Source organism: Oncorhynchus gorbuscha, linkage group LG16 (assembly GCF_021184085.1).
Source record: "Oncorhynchus gorbuscha isolate QuinsamMale2020 ecotype Even-year linkage group LG16, OgorEven_v1.0, whole genome shotgun sequence".
Taxonomy (NCBI): Eukaryota; Metazoa; Chordata; class Actinopteri; order Salmoniformes; family Salmonidae; genus Oncorhynchus; species Oncorhynchus gorbuscha.
In genome coordinates, this window is record NC_060188.1 from 36,470,015 (window position 1) to 36,497,382 (window position 27,368).

General features: G+C 43.8%; 1 protein-coding gene across 4 annotated transcripts; it reads right to left on the reverse strand.

Annotated features, from left to right (window-relative positions):
- Positions 1–3,281: 3,281 nt before the first annotated feature.
- Positions 3,282–26,718, reverse strand: ccdc137 (coiled-coil domain containing 137). 4 transcript variants are annotated; one of them, XM_046306530.1, is made up of 8 exons: positions 25,043–26,389; positions 24,874–24,952; positions 17,477–17,552; positions 10,740–10,873; positions 10,292–10,535; positions 9,320–9,402; positions 9,145–9,224; positions 3,282–4,817 (listed from the first exon to the last, which is right to left on the reverse strand). In XM_046306530.1, exons 4-8 carry the CDS (start codon positions 10,795–10,797, stop codon positions 4,617–4,619), a joined length of 666 nt encoding a protein of 221 aa, XP_046162486.1. In that variant the 5' UTR covers positions 10,798–10,873; positions 17,477–17,552; positions 24,874–24,952; positions 25,043–26,389; the 3' UTR covers positions 3,282–4,616. The 4 variants fall into 4 exon arrangements, with proteins under 4 accessions (XP_046162486.1, XP_046162488.1, XP_046162487.1 ...); XM_046306532.1 differs by lacking the exons at positions 24,874–24,952; positions 25,043–26,389 and adding an exon at positions 26,684–26,718; XM_046306531.1 differs by lacking the exons at positions 24,874–24,952; positions 25,043–26,389 and having other exon boundaries at positions 17,477–19,179.
- Positions 26,719–27,368: the final 650 nt, after the last annotated feature.

Consider the following 27,368-nt stretch of genomic DNA (forward strand, 5'->3'; position numbering starts at 1 on the left):
CATTAAGAGCAAACAAACAAACTGGTCAGACATGAGTCAGCGTTATGTTGAACGCTTTAAAGGCCCCCCCTGTCATTTCAATAGCATGACTGTTTTTGGATGCAGAGTTTTAGATTAGCAAGAAAGTGGTGCTGCAAATGGTCAGAGTATAGGAAAAATATAAAGATCAAGGTTCAAATAAAAACCTTCACAATAGCTTCTTAGTTCCATAACTCAGTGATATACAGCAGGTTTCTGTGGACTAGAACCCACAGTGAAGACGTGTGTGCCCTGTTTGAATGTATACATAATTACATTTACACAAATAAGACATGGTTAGGAATAGGACAGACCACCTGCAAATCATTACCTAGCGAGTCCCCATGCATCTCATTGTTACAGCTAGGTCAACACTTCATGAACACAGAGTATATACACGTCATAGATAAAGACCAAAAAGTGACTGCAGTTACGTCCCAAATGGCTCGTATTCCTTTTATAGTGCAGTACTTTTGACCAGGGCCCATGTCAAAAATAGTGCACTATACAGGGAATAGGGTGCCATTTGGGACACACATTGCCTCTTGTTTTCTGATAAAAAAAAATAAACAGTGTGGTTGAACCTCCTGACCACACCAATATGATGGGTCATAGATTACGGCCCTAACCCATAATGGATAACTGATGAGTTGTTTCCACGGAGACAGGTTCCAAACAGACAAAGAGCAATGGGAAATTCGTGGTTTACGCACAGTAGTCCGTTAAGATAGAAATAGAACAGAACAGACATGCATTTCTGACAGAGTACAAGGAATCATGTCAGCTCTATTCATTACATTTCTACTGCATCTGCAACATTTCATATGTTACTGTTTACTTCTTCCTGAGCAAACACGTCCCTGCTTAACTTCAACTGAAAATAAAAGGCTGAGTCTTGATCTACAGAACAGAAACTTATTGTGAATCACTACTAGTGTTCAAAGTTACCCTTAAATGACATAGGTACATGAAGGCTTAAAAGGGTACATGAAGGCTTGAAAAGGTACATGAAGGCTTAAAAAGGTACATGAAGGCTTGAAAAGGTACATGAAGGCTTGAGTACATAGAGATTATTCACATGTAATTCTATGGTACAGTACCCCCCCCCTGAAACTATGAGCAATGAAAATATTGGTCATTGAGCTTCGCGGATACAGTCCAGTCAGTCAGCCTTCACTAGAAATCACAACCACCTGTCCAGTCTCTCTCTCACTGGGCAACAGGGATTTACTGTCACCATGGCAACACTCGACAGACCCACACAACATCAGGCATGTTCAAAGGTGTGGCTACAGTCAAGCTGATTAAACAGCAGAGTTCATCCATCCACAGTCAGTAGAAATTGTTATTATATAATCTATTATTTCTGTATAGCTGTACACAGTCACTTTGTCATAGGGATGACAAAGCAGGGGAGAGAAAAAAGGAAAAAAAAGTGGACCAAGACAGATTTCTAAAAGGTTTGTAAATATTTATTTTTCGGTTTATGAAAGTATATCAACAAGTCCATGTAACCTGAGATGTTCGTAGATTCTTACACAGGAGAAGCTCTAAACAAACCAGCTAGAAATATCTAGGTCCGGCCGGCTGCATTAGTTGTTCCCCAGGCCAAAGATCCTCAGACAACGGGTCCTTTCATGTCTTGTAAATCAACCTTTTTTGGGATTGCAGATGTAAACAGAGGGTGCCGGGCTGATTTGTTAAGGCTTGGGGACATCATTAAGATATGTGATGGGAGTCTGTTACGTAGGTCTAACAAAAGAAAACCCCTACCTTACCTACTGCCCAACTTCTACAAATAGCTCCTCTATAGATTAACTATTGTCTATACAATTACTAGCTCCTCTGCATTGAAACAAAACCACATCTGTCTGATGTGATTTTAGAACTAAAGAGTGGTGAAACAACTATCTCTGTACAAATATTGACAAACGCAATTGAAATACATTATTTGAGCAACAAATATAACAAACAGCACCTGCAGAAATGTATAGGAACCGTATGCAGTTACGATGTTACATTTTATTCAAAACAATACCACATTCGCTCCAGAAACAATCATTATTATGACTAATAACATAACAAGATGCACCCCAATGATGTTTCTGTCCTGACTACCACCTAGTGGAAATGGCAGGTGCAAACTTTTCTTGCTCGGTACAGCAGGGCCGTAAATAATACAGTGCCTTTGGAAAGTATTCAGACCCCTTGACATTTTCCACTTTGTTATGTTACAACCTTATTCTAAAATTAATTTGAAAAAAGAATCCTCAGTAATCTACACACAATACCCAATAATGACAAAACAAAAACAAGTTACATTTTTGCAAAGTTAAATATTTAAAAAATAAATACCTTATTTACATAAGTATTCAGACTCCTTGCTATCAGACACAAAATTAAGCTTCAGGAGCATCCTGTTTCCATTGATCATCCTTGAGATGTTTCTACAACTTGGAGTCCACCTGTGGTAAATTCAATTGATTGGACATGATTTGGAAAGGCAAACACCTGTCAATATAAGGTCCCACAGTTGCCAGTGCATGTCAGAGCAAAAACCAAGCCATGAGGTCTAAGGAATTGTCCGCAGCGCACCGAAACAGGATTGTGTTGAAGCACAGATCTGGGGAAGTGTACCAAAACATTTCTGCAGCATTGAAGGTCCCCAAGAACACAGTGGCCTCCATCATTCTTAAAATGGTAGACGTTTGGAACCACCAAGACTCATGCTAGAGCTGAACGCTTGGCAAAACTGAGCAATCAGGGGAGATGGGCCTTGGTCAAGGATAGATAGAGCTCCTCTGTGGAGATGGGAGAACCTTCCAGAAGGACAATCATCTGAAATATTTGGCCTGAATGTCAAGAGTCACATCTGGAGGAAACCTGGCACCATCCCTACGGTCAAGCATGGTGGTGGCAGAATCATGCTGTGGGGATGTTTTTCAGAGGCAGGGAGACTCGTCAGGATTGGGGCAAAAATGAATGGAGCAAAGTACAGAGAAATCCTTGATGAAAACCTGCTCCAGAGTGCTCAGACTGGGGCAAAGGTTCACCTTCCAACAGGACAACGACCCTAAGCACACAGCCAAGACAATGCAGGAGGGGCTTCGGGACAAGTCTAAATGTCATTGAGTGGCCCAGCCAGAGCTCGGACTTGAATCCGATCGAACATCTCTGGAGAGACCTGAAAATAGCTGTGCAGCAACGCTCCCCATCCAACCTGACAGAGCTTGAGAGGATCTGCAGAGAATAATGGGAGAAACTCTCCATATACAGGTGTGCCAAGCTTGTAGCATCATACCTAAGAAGATTTGATGCTGTAATTGCTGCCAGGTGCTTCAACAAAGTACTGAGTAAAAGGGTCTGAATAACTATGTAAATGTGATATTTAGAATAAGTTAACACAAAATTGGAAACCTGTTTTTGCTTTGTCATTATGGGGTATTGTGCGATTAAACCTCAAATTTAATCAATTTGAGAAAAACTCTAACGTAAGAAAATATGGAAAAAGTCAAGGGGTCTGAATACTTTCTGAAGGCACTGTATGTAATGGAATAGTTAGAGGTTTTAAAGTCCCCAAAGAGTCATAATGTAGTCCATGTCAAAGCAGTCATGCATTGCCACAAGAGAAGATAGTTAATACAGAAAACAGTGGCACTGACAGTCAGAAGTACCTGACATAAATGGCAAGGCCTGCAGGTAGGTAGGAAGGAAAGCTACTTATTCAAGGAGAAACAGTCCATATGTGCAGAGGTGGTCTGGTCCTTTCAATACCAGTCAGAATCCATCCCAGTGTCCACAAAAACTGCAGATTGGGAAAGGAATATGAACTGCTTGGTGATCAGATGAGCTAACCCTTGTCCCCTCCATGTGGCTCCTTCATCTTCAATGCAGCCAAATTCCCCATCATTCACCCTGAAATGTGCACTTGCTCACTCACCTCCATTTAATTAAAAAGCATTGATTTAAACACAGGCTACAGGGGTTTACAGACTTTCCACTATATGTCTTACACCAGTCCACACAATTTCAAATTTGTCTCTATACTCCAGCATTTTGGATTTGAGAAAATGTTTGTATCAGGTGAAAGTACAGAACATCACCTCTAATGTGAGGGTACTTTCATATTGATCTGATTTACTGAAAATAGAAAATATGTCAAACTCTCACCATTCCCAATAATGGGTGACAAACATTTTTTGGGGGGTATGATCTTTGACCCTCATCATCCATTCCTAATCATGGTATAATCATGGTAGCATCCACATGAATGTAGAAGTGTTCACAAACGTAATCTATTCTTGCAATAAAAGTGAGTCAAACAAAATACATTATTCACCAATCACTTCTTATTGGACAACGTGTAATCTGAAAACACCAGAACAGGCTGTAAACGCATCCAACAAGTTTGTAGAGTCACAAGCTTGATGTAGTCATTGTGTACAAGGAATATTGGAATACTGTCACCTGCTCTCAAATAAAAATAGCTGGAGTATAGAGCCACATAAAAAAAATTGCATCACTGCATTTGAACAGTGTAAGTGAGAAGTGCACACCTTGGGGGAGGGAGCAAGGCAGAGAATGGGACCACTGGAGTCTCACTGGAGGTTCTTCAGCTTCTCTATCCCAGTTGCTTTGGCCTCTTGCCGATGCTGCTTCTGTTTCTTCAGGTGGCGGTAGGCTTGCACCACCCGCTGCCTCTCCTCCTCCATCATCCTCTGCCTGGCCATGGATGGCTTGGCTGTGGAGAACTGGGTCTGGCCCAGCAGAGAGTTCAGCAGGAGACCCTTACACACACCCTGGAAGGGAGAGAGAAGGACTAACATTATTCAATAGTCTAGAGCCATTCATCTGAGACAAAGCGTCTCAAGGTAGGAGTGCTGATCTAGGATCATCCATAGAATTATTGCAAAAGTGTGGTATGCAGCTTTTGTGCTACTCCATAAGGACGGGGATAGTAGTGATCTTGAGAATGATCTACCCATTTCCAGGGTCCCCCGTCTTGCGAAAATATTAGGACCATTGGTCAGTCAATCTCACGTGACTTGGGAAATGGTAGTCAGTGTTTTTCTTTTTGTCAAATCAAAGAAATAAGTTATTGCTGCCTTATTAGCCAAGAAATCATTAGGGGCTGACCCGTGTTTGCGTAAGTATGCATTGCCCCTCATTGCTGGCACAGTAGCACACTATCAGGAAATATCAGGAAGTGTCGAAAGCAACTTTTTTGATAACACTCCATAAGGGCGGGGATAGTGGTGATCTCGATCATTATTGACCCATTTCCAGGCTCCCTTGGTCTTGCGAAATTACTACAATCATTGGTCAACAAACCAAGTTATTTTCTATGTTATTCAATCCGGATTCAGACCCAAACATAGCACCACTTCGCCTACCATGCTCGTTGTAAATGATATTACAAATGACTTAGTTAGAAAGAATTGTGCTGCCATGTTTGTAGACTCAAGCTTGATACTGTAGACCATGTTATTCTGTTGAATAAGCTGTCCTCCATAGCATTGGGTACTGATACTTGCCAATGGTTTCAAAATTATCTCAATGTCAGAACTCAGGCCATCAAAGTAGATGGGGTCAAATCTGAGAGCTTTGAGTTACATAATGATTATTATAATTTTTAATTTAACTAGGCAAGTCAGTTAAGAACAAATTCTTATTTACAATGACGGCCTATCCCAGCCAAACCCGGACGATGCTGGGCCAATTATGGGACTCCCAACCATGATGCAGCATGGATTCGAACCAGGGATTGCAGTGACGCCTCTTGCACTGAGATGCAGTGCCTTAGACCACCGCGCCACTCTGAAGCCAACATAAAGAGGTGGCCAAAGGTTCGATACTCAGCCCATTACTGTTTACAATCTATACTGAACAAAAATATAACTGCAACATGTAAAGTGTTGGTCCCATGATTCATGAGCTGAAATAAAATATTCCACACAAAAAGCTTATTTCTCTCATATTGTGTCCACACATTTGTTTACATCCCTGTTCGTGTGCATTTCTCCTTTGCCAAGATAATCCATCCACCTGACAGGTGCGGCATATCAAGAAGCTGATTAAACAGAATGATCATTACACAGGTGCACCTTGTGCTGGGGACAATTTTGTCACACAATGCCACAGATGTCTCAAGTTGAGGGAGCGTGCAACTGGCATGCTGACTGCAAGAATGTCCACCAGAGCTGTTGCCAGAGAATTTAATATTAATTTCTCTACGATAAGCCATCTCCGTCATTTTAGAGAATTTGGCAGTACATCCAACCGGCCTTACAACCGCAGACCTGGTGTAACCACGCCAGCCCAGGACCTCCACATCTGGCTTCTTTATCTGCCAGATCGTCTGAGACCAGCCACCTGGACACCTGATGAATATTTTGGTCTATAATAAATTCCTTTTGTGTGATTTGTAAGTCGCTCTGGATAAGAGCGTCTGCTAAATGACTTAAATGTAATGTAAATGTAAATGATTAAAACTCATTCTGATTGGTGGGCATATGCTCTCTGAGGCCCACCATGGCTGCGCCCCTGCCCAGTCATGTGAAATCCATAGATTAGGGCCTAATTAATTCATTTCAATAAATAAATTGGTAATGCTGTAAAATATATATTTTTCATTTGTGTTTTATTCCATTGTTCCATCAGTTGGCCAAGCCTTTTCACATTTGAAGTCTGATTGCCAAGCATTGCAGAGGTTATTATTGGATCTAAACTTAATGCTAAATGCAAAACATGCTTTTTTCTAGGTCCCATAACCCAAATTTAATGTGTAAATTACTAGCTTGAACAGTACACAAATTGAGCGAATTCCTTCCTACAAATATTTTGGTATCTGGCTTGATGACAAAACTGTCATTTAAAAAAAAACATGTCAATGAGCTGATAAAAGTTCATGTTCAAGGTTGTGTTATCTTACAGAAACAAAGCATGTCTGACTTCTGTTAACAGGAAGGAAGTTGTCCAGGCCACTTTTATGTCTATTATAGTTTCTGGGGATATTATCTATATGCATGCAGCATAATCTACACTTAAACTACTAGATGCTGTGTTCCATTGTGCCATTATGTTTATTACTGGTGATGGTTATAGAAGTCACCATTGTCTTTTGTATCAAAAAGTGGGTTGGGCCTCTTTGTATGCCTAGTGGTTAGAGCGTTGGACTAGTAACCGGAAGGTTGCAAGTTCAAACCCCTGAGCTGACAAGGTACAAATCTGTCGTTCTGCCCCTGAACAGGCAGTTAACCCACTGTTCCTAGGCCGTCATTGAAAGTAAGAATTTGTTCTTAACTGACTTGCCTGGTTAAATAAAGGTAAAATAAAAAAATAAAAATGTAAGGAGAGTAAGCCTAAGACTGGGTTTGGTCATTTGTAAGTCGAAATTGAATTAACAATGATCGATACAAAATTTCTCCATGAGGGCTTTGTAGATAAACCAAGCACGAGACTGGGTTCGGCCCCGTCGGTCTCCACAAATTTGGGTAAAGCTGCGTTTATTTTTTTTGTGCCCTTTATGTGGAATAACTTACAGGACTCACTGAAATTAGATTTCTGGTCCATTCAGAGTAATGATCGGAGACCTCAATGTTGATAAATGTGTCCATTTTTTTCTTTTTCTTGTTGAATTTTACCCCTTTTTCTCCCCAATTTCGTTGTATCCAATGATTGTAGTAGCTACTATCTTGTCTCATCGCTACAACTCCCGTACGGGCTCGGGAGAGACGAAGGTTGATCGTCCTCCGATACACAACCCAGCCAGCCGTACTGCTTCTAAACACAGCGCGCATCCAACCCGGAAGCCAGCCGCACCAATGTGTCGGAGGAAACACCGTGCACCTGGCAACCTTGGTTAGCGCGCACTGCGCCCGGACCGCCACAGGAGTCGCTGGTGCGCGATGCGACAAGGACATCCCTACCGTCCAAGCCCTCCCTAACCCGGACGACGCTAGGCCAATTGTGCGTCGCCTCACGGACCTCCCGGTCGCGGCCGGTTACGACAGAGCCTGGGCGCGAACCCAGGGACTCTGATGGCACAGCTGGCGCTGCAGTACAGCGCCCTTAACCACTGCGCACCCGGGAGGACCCATGTGTCCATTTCTTAATAAATTTGTAATTTTATGTACAATATTTATGCAGGGTTCTGTAAAAGAGACCCGTGTCTGAGTACGACTTCTCGGTCAAAATAAAAGGTGAAATATATATTTTTTGACATATTATTCATTAGGATCTAAAAAGGCAAAACTGATCCTAGATCAGCACTACTCTAAGATGCCAGAGTGGTGCAGACGTGAGATAGAGGAGATAGCGAGCTAACACTGGTCAACTCAGAGTTCAACTCGGGATAACCGGTGACACCTAAAGTGGCTCACCTTTTAACCAGGCAACGAATCTGTCAGAATTAACCGTCTCTGGGGCAGTCTAAGTCAGGGCTAACTCCACTTACCCTGAATTATTTTGTTGTTCAATTATTTAAACTTTTTTTATTAATTTAACAAGGAAAGTCAGTTAAGAACACAGGCTTATTTACAATCACAGCCTATATCAGCCAACCCTGGGCGCCACTGGGCAAATTGTGGGCCGCCCTATGGGACTCCCAATTACGGCCTGATGTAGCGACGCCTCCAGCACCGAGATGCAGTGCATTAGACCGTTGCGCCACTGGGGAGCCCAGTACCTGAGCCGTGAGTTGAGGAACAATTCAATCTGATTCTCTCCCTCTCGTCATCATCCTCTTCATTTGAGGAGAGGACTAATTAAATATTTTATTAATTAAAAAAAAGGTCATATTAAAATACGTATCACATTATACATTTAGTAATGACAAGATGCACTTGAAACTTCACCCAAAGTAAACCTTTTGTATGACTTTTGTTTGACTTAGCCTTGTGCGGCATGAGCACACAGTAACAAGCTCGGCTTGAGCAGGCGACAGGTGCACGATCAATATCCACCTTCATAACATGGATAAAGCCTGAGCTGGAATGTTTAGCTAACCAATGCAGGCTTCAGCAAATCCCGAGTAATCTAGCTTGCATCGTAGTATACCCCTCTGGGGAGTGATATCATTAAAATGAGGATAGCTCTTTTTACATACTCACATGCACACACACTTACCTGGGGCTTGATCAGTGCCTTCCTGGGCTTGATACTCAGAGTCGGCGGTGCCATGGCAACTTCTCCAAAGGCAACTTCATCTAAAAGTTAAGGGATAGAGAATAAGATGGTGGCAGCATGTATACATCTCTAATTACCTGATATACAGCATGCTCTGCTGAAAATCCATACATACCTATGAACATGTCGTTTTCTGCCTTCTCTTCCCGCCTGTTCAGTTTCTTTTTATGTAGCCTGTCCAGCCGGCTTTTATCATATCTGCAGTCACACAGGAGAGGACAAACGATTAAGGATGGAATTTGAGACCACTACATTTTAGACTAAATACAAAGGCTTCATTTCAAATCACCCCTAACCCCTCCTCCCTAGACACTACTGTAGATCTGAAGGGGTTGGATAGTTTGTCAACTTTATTATCACATGGGGGGGCAAATTAACATAGTCATCACGCTGTAGAAAGCAGGTAACATCACACTCAACCTTAAACGTAGTCTATGTTTGATGCGTTAAACTAATGGTTCCATTGATATTTATTTTTTTGAGATCCCAGGGGGGCTTTGACAGTCTATTGTAAATCAGTCCGATAGTACCCGTGACAGTATTTCAATCTGAAAGAAAGTTATGGTTTGAAGTGACAAATGCATTAGAAAGGCATTGGGAAGTTCAAAAGATCAGGCAATAATTTTGTATGATCTTCTGTGCAGAAAAAGAACATTGATGTTCTTTTTTTCTCCAGTCTGATGTAGTGCCAGGTCTTGTTTACTCTGTTCTAATGAGTCCTGCCCGGATTGTGGGCATGGTAGTGGGAAACAGAAGACACATACATGTTCCTTAAGAGTCTTAACTTTCAGTGATGTAGCTTAAACTGTTTAATAGATAGAGCCACGTGTCCGAAGAAAAAAGAAGCTGCTGTTTATTACAACTGCATCTAGCTGCTACTGACGTAACCCCGGTTCTATGAACCAAAGCATTTCCCCCCCTTCTATTTCAGTGTTTCTCTTGCGACCCCTAGTTTGGGAAACGCTGCGTTAAACCAATAAACAACAAAGTCCAAAAAGGTTTAAACAAAAGTGTAGGCCTATGTGAAAGGCCGGGCTAGGGGTTGGGTTGGAATTGAGGGACAGAATGTTTGTCTGACTCCACTCACTCTTTCTTCTTGTCAGACTTGCATTTCCCGGTGCCAGCAGGTTTCTCCTGCTCCTCTAGCTCCCTCTCCGGCCGTCTCTCTATCTGGTTCTTGGTGAGGAAGAGGACGTGCTGCGCCTCATTGCCCATCCTCCGCAGGTACGTCTTCTCACTCTCCCTCTTCTTTCTACGGAAGTGTGGAACAGGGATATCTACGATTGTAGCATCCCCTGGCTTGGGTTTGGGAGCAAGGGCGATGGCGTCAGCTAATGGGATCCAAGTAAAGAATATAAGGAACAGGACAGAAAATGAGGAGTCCTGGAAGACAGAGCTTCAATTAAACTTTTAAGAAAGGGAAGTCAGTTTTTACTGAGTATCAAATACCTTCGCTAATACTACAGGCATTCATGTATAGGCCTAATCAAGAACTTAGAACAATATTAAAAGGTTAGAATTCCATGATGACTGACCTTTTCTCATCTTCTTGGCCTTGCTGGGCCCCATCTTCATCCTCTCCTTGCTTTTCATAATCTCTCGAAGGCGGAAGGGAATCTGCTCAAGATGATCCTTCTGTCTGGGCTTGCCATCTCGTTTAGGCTTCTTGCTAGAGGGGCAATTCATTTATGGAAAAAGAAAGACATTTATTTACTCTAAGTAAAATCATGTGTAAACAAGAAGTCATCACAATATTTGGTCACATGGTCATGCATTGAATGTGCACTACGAGCGGCATGTGCATCAGACGCATGTGCATGGACCATAACTGGTTTGGCATTAACTAAACAAAGTGCTCAAAATATTTGACATATTTTTGAGAAATAGAAGCTTGAGCATACAGAGAAAAGTTTGTCAACACTCTAGCAACATCTTTACTTTGGCGAGTTATGAAAGTATTTTAAATCCAGTCACTTTAGCCGTCACATGGTGGCCCTGGGCCCGGTTCGCCAAAAGCATCTCAAAGCTAAATTAAACTTTAGAAACTTAGTAGGAGCATTGTTAAATCTCCCAAATCCATCATCACTAAAACTGCACATTATTTAACGGCTGCCTCAGACCACTTGTAGAACAGCTACTGTTAGTGCGTCGTTAAAAGGGCAAAAAAGCATCTATGGTCACTTTATACACAGAAGATCTCAGCTGAACATATAGATAAGCAGCTTCATTCTCTCTGTGACCGCTGATAACTTCAGAACGAAGTTGACTACAAATACAAAGTTGCCAATGTCTTTGCAATTGTTACAAACAAGCAAAGGATAAAATGATGCTTCAAATGAAAACCGAGATGACCTTGTCCTATCGTGCTCTAGCGACTTGTGGCAGGCCAGGCACATGCACGCTGACTTCGGTCGCCAGTTGTAAAGTGTTTCCTCGGACACAATGGTGCGGCTGGCTTCCGAGTAAAGCGAGCAGCACAGCTTGGCAGGGTCATGTTTCAGAGGACGCATGGCTCTCGATCTTTGCCTCTCCTGAGGAGTTGCAGAGATGGGACAAGACTAAACTACCAATTGATATCACAAAATCGGGGAGAAAAAAAAGGGGTAAAAAGTACCCCCCCCCCAAAATAAATCTGTCTGTTTAAGCTAGAGACAACTGTGTTTTTGCAAGGGCTGCGTCTCAATCCACCGCATCCGCCGATATCGCCCTTTACGCATCTGCAGTGAAAGGTGGCAGAGCTAGAGTGGTGTTTGTCAGACCATGAGACAAATCTGAAAATTGGTCTTCTCACAAAATCGTATGAAGCATCTGAACAGTTTGGCCTACAAACTATTAACACCACTCTATTGAAATTTGACTCTCACGAACACAATGGTGTTCTGTTTTGCTTACAAGACTCATCTGAAGGTCTCCAGTACCAGTGTTTATTTAAAAAAAAGAAGAAGTATACAGTAACAGTCAAAGGTTTGGACACACCTACTCATTCAAGGGTTTCTCTTTTTACTATTTTCTACATTGTAGAAATAACACATATCATGTAGTAACCCAATTGTTTTTAAACAAATCAAAATATATTTTATATATTCTTCAAAGATTCTTCAAAGTAGCCACCCTGTCTTGATGACAGCTTTAGACACTCTTGGCATTCTCTCCACCAGCTCCACGCGGAATTCTTTTCCAACAGTCTTGAAGGAGTTCCCTCATATGCTGAGCACTTGTTGGCCGATTTCCTCTTCACTCTGCGGTCCAACTCATCCCAAACCATTTTAATTGTGTTGAGGTCAGATGTTTGTGGAGGCCAGGTGCAGCACTCCATCACTCTCCTTCTTGGTCAAATCGCCCTTACACAGCCTGGAGGTGTTGGGTCATTGTCCTGTTGAAAAACAGTGATAGTCCCACTAAGTGCAAAACAGATAGGATGGCGAATCGCTGCAGAATGCTGGTTAAGTGTGCCTTGAATTCTAAATAAAATCACAGACAGTGTCACAAGCAAAGCACCCCCACACCACCTCCTCCATGCTTCACGGTGGGAACCACGCATGCAAAGATCCGTTCACCTACTCTGCGTCTCACAGAGACATGGAGGTTGGAACCAAAAATCTCAAATTTGGATTCATCAGACCAAAGGGCAGATTTCCACTGGTCTAATGTTCATTGCTCGTGGTTTGTCTCAAGCAAGTCTCTTCTTCTTATTGGTGTCTTTTAGTTTTGGTTTACTTGCAGCAATTCGACCATGAAGGCCTGATTCACGCAGACTCCTCGGAACAGTTGATGTTGAGCTGTTTCTGTTACTTGAAACATGTAGCATTTATTTGGGCTGCAATCTGAGATGCAGTTAACTCTAATTTAACCTCTGCAGCAGAAGTAACTCTGGGTCTTCCTTTCCTGTGGCGGTCCTCATGAGAGCCAGTTTAATCATAGCGCTTGATGGTTTTTGCAACTGCACTTGAAGAAAATGTCAAAGTTCTTGACATTTTCCTGATTGACTGACCTTCATGTCTTAAAGTAATGGTGGACTGTTGTTTCTCTTTGCTTATTTTAGCTGTTCTTTCCATAATATGGACTATCTTCTGTATACCACCCCTACCGTGTCACAACACAACTGATTGGCTCAAACGCATTAAGGAAAGAAATTCCACAAATGAACAAGGCATATTGAAATGCATTCCAGGTGACTACCCCATGAAGCTGGTTGAGATAATGCCAAAAGTGTGCAACGATGTCATCAAACCAAAGGGTGGCTACTTTGAAGAATCTCAAATATATTTAGATTTGTTTAACCCTTTTTTGGTTACAACATGATTCCATGTGTGTTATTTCATAGTTTTGATGTCTTACAAAGTAGAAATGAGTAAAAAGAAAAGAAAAACCCTGGAATGAGTAGGCGTGTCCAAACTTTTGACTGTAGCTCTGTCTATTAATCTGAGAGTGGTTACATTTCTCCAGGCCCATCACTCAGCTTTTTACCAAAACAGAGACGGGGCGACCGATGTTATTGTTTCATCTGTGGATTATCAAGACATTAAAGAGTCACCAACAAAACGTTTAACATTAGGCCTATAGCAAATGCAGCATATGGCCTTTTCCAGTAGTGCTCAAGCATGCCATTCCATGAGCGCAGCATTTATTTTTCAACAGGAATCAATAAACCCAATCAGCCCTCCATGACAAAATCATAAACAGAGTAGGGCTGCGTAATAAATCCATAGCTTTGGGGTTATGCGCAGGTAAAACAATTCAGCTATTCTATACTTCCACATTTCCAAGTCCTATTCTTGAAGATCAAGGCAGTATAACATTTAATGGAATTCTGATACATCTTTACATTAAAAACCAAGTCTAATTTAATCGTACTTTATATGTAGAAAGCAATGGGTTAGAAGAAGCCTACATAACCAACCCATAAAGTAAAATGTAACATCCATATATGGCCAGCTATATACACTTTAACATTGATTTATCCTGCAATAGATGTGGTTCAATTGGTAACATACAGTTTTGTCTTCTTCTAATTCCTCTTAAGGGGAAAGTAATCTAAAAGTAACTAAATGTGATCAGATTACGTTACTGAGTTTGGGTTATCCAAAAATTACATTGATTACAATTTGACAGGTAACTAGCAACTAACGGATTACATTTATAAAGTAACCTACCCAACCCTGTGTGTGTGAGTGATATATATATAAAGTGGTGAGGGAGTAGGCATGCTGCTGACTAGATGCTGAAAATGGGGCTTGCTTCCGACTGGCAGCTGTAGTGTCGCCGGATGAGTAAAACGGCACTAGTGAAAACGGCCCAGTGAATGAGGCTGGCAGCTGTAGTGTCGCCAGATGAGTAAAACGGCATTAGTGAAAACGATCGTTTGGGGTGCGACCATTCTGGACTGGCGGGACCACGGCCTCCTGAGTGCTCATTGCTAACTGGGTAACTAACTCTCAAGATAGCTAGCATGCTAACTTAGATAGCTAGCAAGCCTGTAGGACAAAAAAGAGCGAACCAGCTAGTCAGCGTTACCTTGGATATTGCCCAGTCGTAGCACATTGTTTAAATGCCTCTGCGGGTTTCGTCTGTTTATTTTTCCCCATGATCTTCTTGTTATTGGTGCTTAAACTAGAGCGGATTCCTTCGAAACAACAACCCACGTGGGCTAACGTTGAGAAATTCTTCTTCTTTGGAGTTAAACTGCAGTTGGCATCAAATATGTTGCATTACCGCCCCCAACTGGACTATAATATAAATCCATTGTACATGTGATACAAAAGGGGAAAAAGAAAAACCTTCCAACTAACCCTACACTCGTTAAAAATCCACTACCCCATTCCAATACTTTGACCCTATTGCTCATGCACCATGCCAACGGCCTGGAAGGATGAGGTACTCAACACACCCTCTAACTCTTCTGAATTCAAATCTCATATACCCACTGCCGGCCCGCCTGTGGCGGCAGATAGCCTTTTCTGAGCTAAACTGACCAAGACGCACTTCCAACAACATACATAAAACCTCACATAATTCTGCCCCCAAAAATTGACCATTTCTCTCAACCAGTGGCATATGGGGTTTTTAGGTGAGCGCTGATGCCGCCCTTTGATAAGCATTGCCCAAATTGTCAAAGGCAGAGGCACAAAATATTTTGCTTGTCTATTCCCAGCGTGCCTCTCCAGGGTGCTGTTAGTGAGATGCATCTTTGAAGCTCTCCACCAACGTTCCATCCCGAAAATTCTCTAACAAAAATGTAGAACATATAGGACATGGTAAAAAAAAATGTATGTGGCCTTTTCTGTAGCCTACAGCCTGGAGATAAAATGTATGACAATGTAATGAGATGGACACTTTTTACATCATGCAGGTTTCTCTGATCAAATAGCCTAACCTGACTAATGAGCTGCCATGTTAACAAACAACATATCCTAAAAACAGGACTGGTCAAATTAAAAAGGACAATATGGAATGGACAGTCACAACTGTTGTCCAGGAGTTTCACCCCATTGTCATGATCAGTGGTTTCAAGTTTGTATCCAAACTTTTTTTTGACAAGCTGATCATAGCGAAAAAATAAAATACTCGCAATAACTCCTGATAAAGTTGGTTAGCTGATATTCAGAGGTTAAATAGCCACAAATGGATTAGTCACAGGAATCAGGACTATTAAATCTATTTTCTGTGATTTACATTCCATTTCTGCGGTACAGTTGATAACCAATGCTATGAACTCTAAGAATCCAACATTACTGAAGCATATATTACTCGTTGGCCTATCACTCTGATAGACCAACAACTACTCACATGGATTCTCTCAGGATCCTTTGACCTATCCTTCTCTACTTTGCTCACTGCCTCAGCATACGACACCTTGTGCACTTCTCAGACTCCAGCCACCTCAACCTACCTCTCTCGCACCGGACACTTCCGATCCTTAGCAACATGGGCACCCCTACAGTTGACACACACAACTTTATCCACCAAAACTACACAATCCTCTATCCCATGCCCTCCTGCACATCTTGGAATCTCCCTCCTTCAAACTGTTGCAACATGACCATAAACGTTGCACCTGAAACAGCGTAGTGGATTCGGCACAAAAGCTCTAACAGGATAACTGATATATCCTAACATGCCTTTGTCGGGTAAAGACTCAAAATGACTGACAGTGATTCCTCTGTTTAACCACGCTTACCACCGGGTTTGTGTTGCACCAAACAGTGGGCATCACAAACACCAGGAATCTTCAACTTCAATTGCTCCACCTCCATACTTAACGCTACCCCAGAAATCACTCCTTTCAATGGTGCCATGTTTCTAAGAGCAAAGCAAGAAACATATCTTGACCCAAGTTGCGAACATGTGGCACGTGCTCCCTTTGGTGAGAAGAAACACAAAAACAAATATCACAAGTCCACTACAGGTTACCTTCACTGATTCAACTGCTTTCCCACCCACCCTGGAACCTCAAATGCATCTCGCCAAAAGGCAAGGATAGAATTTATCTTCTTTAACATATCCATCGATGCCAGGCTCGGGTTCCGAGCTCTTCACCACACCTTCCACCTCACTTAACTCACCCTCATTCACTTCCATTTCACCTACAGAACAAGGAATGAAGCTCGACTCACTCTGTTTGCACTTGATACCAATCTTCTTCGACACCCCATCTCTCCATTTTTTTAATCACCATTTTCCTCTAATTTAAATTCAACCTCATTTTCATCAGCCTCTTTTTTCCCCTCCATTCTTTCCTATCCCAATTCCTCTTCCCATGACTTTGACTGCAGTACGGTGGCATCCCAATGTCAGTTGTGTAAAGTACTTAGTAGTACTTTAAAGTATTTTTACTTATCTGTATTTTCTTAATATTTTTGTAAACTTTTACTTCACTACATTCCGAAAGAAAATAATGTACTTTTTACTTCATAGATTTTCCGGGACACCCAAAAGTACTTGTTACATTTTGACAGGAAAATGGTCCAATTCACACACTTATCAACAGAACATCCTTGGTCATCCCTACTGCATCTAATCTGGCAGTGTCACGAAACACAAATGCTTCGTTTGTAAATTACGTCTGAGTGTTGCAGTGTGCACCTGGCTAACCGTCAATAAAAAATAAGTTACAAAAAAGTATTTAAAAAAACAACAACTTTTAGACCTACTGAAGTAATATTTTACTGGGTGACTTACTTGAGTAATTTTTTATTAAGGTGTCTTTACTTTTAGTACTTTTTCCACCACTGCTCAACGTACAGTAACTCCATCTAATAAGCATCCTGCTCACCTCGGAAAGTGTCGTCGTCATCTTCTTCTTCTATGGTATAATAGTGTTGGCAACAATTAAATGTGCATTCCGCCACCTATGGATAATAAAGATACAAAAAAGGAAAACATTTGGGTACAAATAACATAAAAATGAACAAAAAATAAATTAACTAAACAAAATCAACCTGCTTTTCTGTAAAAACCTCATTCTAAATCAGGTCCCAACACAGGCTCAGAAGCCTCCTGTGAGGGCGGGACAGTAGTGCTTCTGCCGTGAAGTCTTGGAGCCCCAAAAACGTATAGGATATAATGATATAATGATATAATTCAGCTTCTTTGACTTCTTAGACACTTGAGCGGTACAATTAATCACTGTGGCTATAAATGCCTCAATCTACCTTCTTCACAATGAGTGTATCCAGATCACCCGATTGACTTAAAACACTAGCAACTGGTTGCAATGCATCCACTGCTATATCTTCAAAACTGTTGCCTATTGCCCCTTTGACTCTCTTCACCACCTCCACATAGGAGATCTGCTGCGCAGCCTTGATCCTTGACCTCCTTCACCCTGACATGATCCCCACCACAGTTGCAACATTTTCCATTCATAGATTATTCAATATCATACTTCGCCCGTCTGCAAACATTTGACAAGCAACCATATCCTTTACAATTTCCACAGTGTAATGGTTTGGACACAAATGATCTCAGCGCTTACCTCACATACCCAAGCTTCATATATTCAGGTAGATTCTCTTCAAACAATAATATCGCCAGGCTTTTCTCCTTCCTTCCATTTACCATGCGGGTCAGGCAACGTGCACTGACCACTCTTGGGATTTTCTGACTAAGGTACTCATCTATATCCAATGAGACTCCAGCTATAACTCCTTTGGCAGGCGCCCTGCTCCGAAGATCAATACATGTTACTTCTGACGTGGACAATTTTGACAGATCCAGTGCATGCTTCTTCTGTTCTTCATCAACACAATTAACCCAAAAAAGGCTGCTTCTAGTCACCTTGATTGAATCCACCTTTCCCACTGTTTCTTCACAGTCCTCGATATTACAAATGGATTTCCCAAATGAATATCCTTGTCCAAAAAACTCTACCCAATAAGAAATGCATTATTGGACCGGTCCTTGTCTTCTACTACACATTTTGCTCATTTTGTTCCATTCTTTGATTTCACTATTTTCCATACATTATCGACAGGAGTCTCAGGAGTCACTTGCTTCCGGATTCAAGCACAGTCGCGATTTCCTGCCCCGGAAAGTGTCTTCTCTGGGCGCCGACATTTTGACAGCATGAGCCTTCTGTCTGATTCCTTTTGTTCGCTAACAAACTGTTATTTTTGGCGAACGTGTCGGGAATCATATTGCATCGGTGACAGAGCCGTTCATTAGGGTCCCTGATTTGCATACTGCTACTACTGCTTTTTGAGCTCAAAACAACGAGTATCTGCAGATAAGTTAATTCTCTAAGAGGGTGAATCCTCATTGCAGAAACAATAATTAGTTGGGAACGCGAGTACATTCTGGTCCAAGTTCATTTTTGCAGTGCGTTATTAGGGGATTGGATAATTTGGTAAAAATATATTTGAACGTGCACAAATAAGAATAAGAAATCAAAGTAACAATCAATTAAAAAGCAGCAGTAAAATAACAATAGCGAGACCATATACCGGTGCAGAGTCAATGTGCGGGTTACTGGTTAGTTGAGGTAATATGTACATGTGGGTAAAGTTATTAAAGTGACTATGCTTAGATGATAACAACAGAGAGTAGCAGCAGTGTAAAAGAGGGGGTGCAATGCAAATAGTCTGGATAGCCTTTTGATTAGGTACTCAGGAGCCGTATGGCTTGGGGGCAGAAGCTGTTTAGAAGCCTCTTGCACCAGACATGGTGCTCCGGTACCGCTTGCCATGCGGTAGCAGAGAAAAAAGTCTATGATTAGGGTGGCTGGAGTCTTTGACAATTTGTTGGGCCTTCCTTTGACACCGCCTGGTATGGAGGTCCTGGATGGCAGGAAGGTTGGCCCCAGTGATGTACTGGGTCGTTCGCACTACCCTCTGTAGTGCCTTGTGGTCGGAGGCAGAGCAGTTGCCATACCAGGCAGTGATGCAACTGGTCAGGATGCACTTGATGGTGCAGCTGTAGAATCTTTTGAGGATCTGAGGACCCACGCCAAATCTTTTCAATCTCCTGAGGGGGCATAGGTTTTGTCGTGCCCTCTATACGACTGTCTTGGTGTGCTTGGACCATGTTAGTTTGTTGGTGATCTGGACACCAAGGAATTTGAAGCTCTTAACCTGTTCCACTGCAGCCCCGTCAATGAGAATGGGGGTGTGCCCTGTTCTCTTTTTCCTGTGGTCCACAATCATGTCCTTTGTCTTGAGCATGTTGAAGGAGAGGTTGTTGTTCTGGCAACACATGGACAGGTCTCTGACCTCCTCCCTATACTCCCTATAGGCTGTCTCGTCGTTGTCGGTGTTGTGTCATCGGCAAACTTAATGATGGTGTTGGAGTCGTGCCTGGCCGTGCAGTCATGAGTGAACAGGGAGTACTGGAGGGGACTGAGCACGCACCCTTTGGGGCCTATGTGTTGAGGATCAGCTTGGCGGGTGTGTTGTTACCTACCCTTGCCACCTGGGGGCAGCCAGTCAGGAAGTCCAGGATCCAGTTGCACAGGGTGGAGTCGAGGCCAAGGGTCTCAAGCTTAATGATGAGTTTTGAGGGCACTATGGTGTTGAATTCTGAGCTATAGTCAATGAACAGCATTCTTACATAGGTATTCCACTTGTCCAGATGGGATAGGGCAGTGTGCAGAGTGATGGTGATTGCATCGTCTGTGGACCTATTGGGGCGGTAAGCAAATTGGAGTGGGTCTAGGGTAACAGGTATGGTGGAGGTGATATGAGCCTTGACTGGTTTTAAATTCCGGAGTTCTAAATTGAGCAGCTGCTGAAAAATGAGCTCCTGTATTTATTGAGATTTAAATGTTTTTTTAGAGTGAAGTACATCGAAAAAATCAAGAGAAAACTGCAAGATTCAATAGAAGACAAAACAAGGAACAAACTAAACAAGACAGGCTTTTGAAAAATTAACTATTTTTTTTCATAAAATTGTACAGTTATCTTAGCTAGGTGAATTGCTAGCAGAATTGTTTACTTGTTGCTAAGCAGTTGCTAGGGACTCTCCTGGAAGAAGCTAGCTAGCTTACAAAGAATAACAACAAAAAATATCTAGTTAACAGAAGAAAGGAAGACAAAATAAGGACAAAAGAAGGACAGAAGAAAAAGGAAAAGAAAGAGGACAACAAAGTGAAACAGTCAGCACTTCTATTGCAACTTCGTATTTCGTCGTCCTAACGTAGTCTACACTGCTATCTGCCCAGCAGCTAGCCAGCTAGCAAACGTCCACCGTCTACCGAATAGCAGCACTGTAGAAACTATTACACTCAACTGAACGACTTGATTAGTGTAGTGTTAGCTAGCGACATAGTTGTCTTTGCTGTCTTCGTATCCAAGATAATTGTGTAGTTTAGAGCGTGTAGTCTTAGAGTGATTATCTTAATTTACCGAGGTTAGCTAGCCAGCTATTTGTCGTCCTTAACGTAGGAGACACTGCTAGCTAGCCAACAGCTAGCCAACGTCTACTGAATAGAACTTCCGCACTCAACAACCCGGTCGCATTCCGCTTCGCTCCACAGGTAGTATCACATTTTTCATTTCATTTCATTACAGCACAACGGTTTGATTTGTTTGATCGTAGCTAGCTACATAGCTAGCTACATAGCCGTCTGTGTATCAAAGATAATTGTGTAGTCTAGAGCGATTTTCTAGGTTAGCTAGCCAGCTATTGTCGTTCTTTTAACGCAACGTAACGTAATCAACACTGCTAGCTAGCCAGCTAGCCCCGAATAGCAGCACTGTAGAAACTACTACACTCAACGGAACGACTTGATTAGTGTAGTGTCAACAACGCAGCCACTGTCAGCTAGCCTACAAAGTCAACAACGCAGCCACTGCCAGCTAGCCTACTTCAGCAGTACTGTATCATTTTTAATAATTTTAGTCAATAAGATTCTTGCTACGTAAGCTTAACTTTCTGAACATTCGAGACGTGTAGTCCACTTGTCATTCAATCTCCTTGCATTAGCGTAGCCTCTTCTGTAGCCTGTCAACTATGTGTCTGTCTATCCCTGTTCTCTCCTCTCTGCACAGACCATACAAACGCTCCACACCGCGTGGCCGCTGCCACCCTAATCTGGTGGTCCCAGCGCGCACGACCCACGTGGAGTTCCAGGTCTCCGGTAGCCTCTGGAACTGCCGATCTGCAGCCAACAAGGCAGAGTTCATCTCAGCCTATGCCTCCCTCCAGTCCCTCGACTTCTTGGCACTGACAGAAACATGGATCACCACAGATAACACTGCTACTCCTACTGCTCTCTCTTCGTCCGCCCACGTGTTCTCGCACACCCCGAGAGCTTCTGGTCAGCGGGGTGGTGGCATAGGGATCCTTATCTCTCCCATGTGGTCATTCTCTCTTTCTCCCCTTACCCATCTGTCTATCGCCTCCTTTGAATTTCATGCTGTCACAGTTACCAGCCCTTTCAAGCTTAACATCCTTATCATTTATCGCCCTCCAGGTCCCTCGGAGAGTTCATCAATGAGCTTGATGCCTTGATAAGCTCCTTTCCTGAGGACGGCTCACCTCTCACAGTTCTGGGCGACTTTAACCTCCCCACGTCTACCTTTGACTCATTCCTCTCTGCCTCCTTCTTTCCACTCCTCTCCTCTTTTGACCTCACCCTCTCACCTTCCCCCTACTCACAAGGCAGGCAATACGCTCGACCTCATCTTTACTAGATGCTGTTCTTCCACTAACCTCATTGCAACTCCCCTCCAAGTCTCCGACCACTACCTTGTATCCTTTTCCCTCTCGCTCTCATCCAACACTTCCCACACTGCCCCTACTCGGATGGTATCGCGCCGTCCCAACCTTCGCTCTCTCTCCCCCGCTACTCTCTCCTCTTCCATCCTATCATCTCTTCCCTCTGCTCAAACCTTCTCCAACCTATCTCCTGATTCTGCCTCCTCAACCCTCCTCTCCTCCCTTTCTGCATCCTTTGACTCTCTATGTCCCCTATCTTCCAGGCCGGCTCGGTCCTCCCCTCCCGCTCCGTGGCTTGACGACTCAATGCGAGCTCACAGAACAGGGCTCCGGAAGGCCGAGCGGAAATGGAGGAAAACTCGCCTCCCTGCGGACCTGGCATCCTTTCACTCCCTCCTCTCTACATTTTCCTCCTCTGTCTCTGCTGCTAAAGCCACTTTCTACCACTCTAAATTCCAAGCATCTGCCTCTAACCCTAGGAAGCTCTTTGCCACATTCTCCTCCCTCCTGAATCCTCCTCCCCCCCCCCCCTCCTCCCTCTCTGCAGATGACTTCGTCAACCATTTTGAAAAGAAGATCGACGACATCCGATCCTCGTTTGCTAAGTCAAACAACACCGCTGGTTCTGCTCACACTGCCCTACCCTGTGCTCTGACCTCTTTCTCCCCTCTCTCTCCAGATGAAATCTCGCGTCTTGTGACGGCCGGCCGCCCAACAACCTGCCCGCTCGACCCTATCCCCTCCTCTCTTCTCCAGACCATTTCCGGAGACCTTCTCCCTTACCTCACCTCGCTCATCAACTTATCCCTGACCGCTGGCTACGTCCCTTCCGTCTTCAAGAGAGCGAGAGTTGCACCCCTTCTGAAAAAACCTACACTCGATCCCTCCGATGTCAACAACTACAGACCAGTATCCCTTCTTTCTTTTCTCTCCAAAACTCTTGAACGTGCCGTCCTTGGTCAGCTCTCCCGCTATCTCTCTCAGAATGACCTTCTTGATCCAAATCAGTCAGGTTTCAAGACTAGTCATTCAACTGAGACTGCTCTTCTCTGTATCACGGAGGCGCTCCGCACCGCTAAAGCTAACTCTCTCTCCTCTGCTCTCATCCTTCTAGACCTATCGGCTGCCTTCGATACTGTGAACCATCAGATCCTCCTCTCCACCCTCTCCGAGTTGGGCATCTCCGGCGCGGCCCACGCTTGGATTGCGTCCTACCTGACAGGTCGCTCCTACCAGGTGGCGTGGCGAGAATCTGTCTCCTCACCACGCGCTCTCACCACTGGTGTCCCCCAGGGCTCTGTTCTAGGCCCTCTCCTATTCTCGCTATACACCAAGTCACTTGGCTCTGTCATAACCTCACATGGTCTCTCCTATCATTGCTATGCAGACGACACACAATTAATCTTCTCCTTTCCCCCTTCTGATGACCAGGTGGCGAATCGCATCTCTGCATGTCTGGCAGACATATCAGTGTGGATGACGGATCACCACCTCAAGCTGAACTTCGGCAAGACGGAGCTGCTCTTCCTCCCGGGGAAGGACTGCCCGTTCCATGATCTCGCCATCACGGTTGACAACTCCATTGTGTCCTCCTCCCAGAGCGCTAAGAACCTTGGCGTGATCCTGGACAACAAACTGTCGTTCTCAACTAATATCAAGGCGGTGGCCCGTTCCTGTAGGTTCATGCTCTACAACATCCGCAGAGTACGACCCTGCCTCACACAGGAAGCGGCGCAGGTCCTAATCCAGGCACTTGTCATCTCCCGTCTGGATTACTGCAACTCGCTGTTGGCTGGGCTCCCTGTCTGTGCCATTAAACCCCTACAACTCATCCAGAACGCCGCAGCCCGTCTAGTGTTCAACCTTCCCAAGTTCTCTCACGTCACCCCGCTCCTCTGCTCTCTCCACTGGCTTCCAGTTGAAGCTCGCATCCGCTACAAGACCATGGTGCTTGCCTACGGAGCTGTGAGGGGAACGGCACCTCAGTACCTCCAGGCTCTGATCAGGCCCTACACCCAAATAAGGGCACTGCGTTCATCCACCTCTGGCCTGCTCGCCTCCCTACCACTGAGGAAGTACAGTTCCCGCTCAGCTCAGTCAAAACTGTTCGCTGCTCTGGCTCCCCAATGGTGGAACAAACTCCCTCACGACGCCAGGACAGCGGAGTCAATCACCACCTTCCGGAGACACCTGAAACCCCACCTCTTTAAGGAATACCTAGGATAGGATAAAGTAATCCTTCTCACCCCCCCCCCCCCCCCCCTTAAAATATTTAGATGCACTATTGTAAAGTGGTTGTTCCACTGGATGTCATAAGGTGAATGCACCAATTTGTAAGTCGCTCTGGATAAGAGCGTCTGCTAAATGACTTAAATGTAAAATGTAAATGTAGTCTCTCAAAGCACTTCATGATGAAGGAAGTGAGTGCTTACGGGGAAATAGTCATTTAGTTCAGTTACCTTAGCTTTCTGGGCTGGCAGCATTGTGAGGTTTAACAGATTTAAGTGTTTTACTCACGTCGGCCACGGAAAAGGAGAGCCCATGCGGTGGTACGTGCTTTCAGTTTTGCGCGAATGCTGCCATCAATCCATGGTGTCTGTTAGGGAAGGTTTTAATAGTCACGGTTGGAACAACATCTCCTATACACCTCCTTATAAACTCGCTCGCCGAGTCAGCATATACGTACGTCAATGTTATTGTCTGAGGCTCCCTGGAACATATGATCCACATGATCGAAGCAATCTTGAAGTGTGGAATCTGATTGGTCAGACCAGAGTTGGATAGATCTAAGCACGAGCGTTTCCTGTTTTAGTTTCTGCCTGTAGGAGGGGAGCAACAGATGGAGTCATGGTCAGATTTGCCAAAAGGAGGGCGGGGGAGGGCCATGTATGCATCAGGGAAGTTAGAGTAGCAGTAGTCGGCAATGCACTGAAAATCCGTTGGCTGTACGGACTCCGACAGCATGTCCCCGGCTAGCCATGTCTCCGGGAAACAGAGTATGTTACAATCCTGGATATCTATTTGGAAAGCAACTCTTTCCCTAATTTCGCCTACTTTGTTAACTAGAGACTGGACATTGGCAAGTAATATACTCTGAAGCAGTGGGTGGTGTGCACGCATCCGAAGCCTCACTAGAAGAATGCTCCGGCACTCTCTCCTCCAGCTCCCTCTCCTCCGACGGTGTTGTTTTAGTTTGGCCTCTAGAATCAGTTCAAATGCCCTGGAAGGTGCAGACGAAGGATCTGCTTTGGGAAAATCGTATTCCTGGTTGTAATGCTGGTTGTGCTGGTATGTTGACGTATCTCTGATATCCAATAGTTCTTCCTGGCTGTATGTAATAACACTTAAGGTTTTCCAGGCTAACAATGTAAGAAATAATACATAAAAAAACAATACTGTACAGTTTCCTAAGGATTTGAAGCGAAGCTGCCATCTCTATCCGCGCCAACAGCTTCCTGAGAGGAGAGACAGGTTAAAAAGGTCAGAGATAGGCTTGAGGATGATAGGGGCAGCAACCTTAAAGAAGAAAGGGCCTAAACCATCTGCACCAGATGTTTTTTGGGGTCAAGTTCAAGGATCTCCTTTAGCACCTCAGACTCAGTGACCGCCTGCAGGGATAAACTTTGTAGCGAGGCAGGGGAAGAGAGAGGAGGAGTATTGGGGATAGCCACATTAGAGCAACTTGGGTAGCTGTGAGGAGGAGAGTTTATTCTCCAGGTATTTAACTGTTTTCCAGAACTTTGTGGGGTTTGACTCACAGAGAGAGAACTGCTCCTTAAAGTGACTAACTTTGGCCTTCCGGATAGCCTGAGTGCACTTATTTCTCATTTGCCTGAACAAGAGCCAGTCAGCCTGAGTATGTGTGTGCCAAGCGATTTGCCAAATGGAATTATTGAGGTGGAGTAACTGCCAGATCACGGTCGAGTCAGGTGGCTGAACCTGTTTTTAATACTCATTTTCTTTATCAAATCAAATCAAATCAATTTATATAGCCCTTCTTACCTCAGCTGATATCTCAAAGTGCTGTACAGAAACCCAGCCTAAAACCCCAAACAGCAAGCCTTGCAGGTGTAGAAGCATGGTGGCTAGGAATTACTCCCTAGAAAGACCAAAACCTAGGAAGAAACCTAGAGAGGAACCAGGCTATGAGTCCGGCTGTGCCGGGTGGAGATTATAACAGAACATGGCCAAGATGTTGAAATGTTCATAAATGACCAGCATGGTCAAATAATAATAATCACAGTAGTTGTCGAGGGTGCAACAAGTCAGCATCTCAGGAGTAAATGTCAGTTGGCTTTTCATAGCCGATCATTAAGAGTATCTCTACCGCTCCTGCTGTCTCTAGAGAGTTGAAAACAGCAGGTCTGGGACAAGTAGCACGTCCGGTGAACAGGTCAGGGTTCCATAGCCGCAGGCAGAACAGTTGAAACTGGAGCAGCAGCAGTGGACTGAGGGGACAGCAAGGAGTCATCATGCCAGGTAGTCCTGAGGCATGGTCCTAGGGCTCAGGTCCTCAGAGAGAGAGAGAGAAAGAGAGAATTAGAGAGAGCATACTTAAATTCACACAGGACACCGAATAAGACAGAAGAAGTACTCCAGATATAACAGACTGAACCCAGGGGCATTTGTTAACAATACCACTGAAAATATCAAAAAAGAAGGTCCAATTGTCTTCGACAGAGGAGGAGATCAAACTGATTCTATACCAATTTACAGAGGCCACATAGATTCAGGTGAAATTCAGACTTAGTGTAAGGTGCCAAAGGAGAGCTTAGGACATTTAGGGTTGAAGCCGGTGCTGATGGTGGCCGATAACACCCAGCAACAGTCAACAAAGAGTTATTTGAAAGCCTAATGCATAAAACCAGCAAATCAAATTTTTAGAGGACAGACTTGGTGGAGACAACACTGCGCTGAAGGTGTTCCTTGGTAAAGATTGCCACTCCACCACCTTTGGAAGATCTGTCTTGCCAAATAAGGTTATAATCAGAAAGGTTAACATCAGTGTTCAA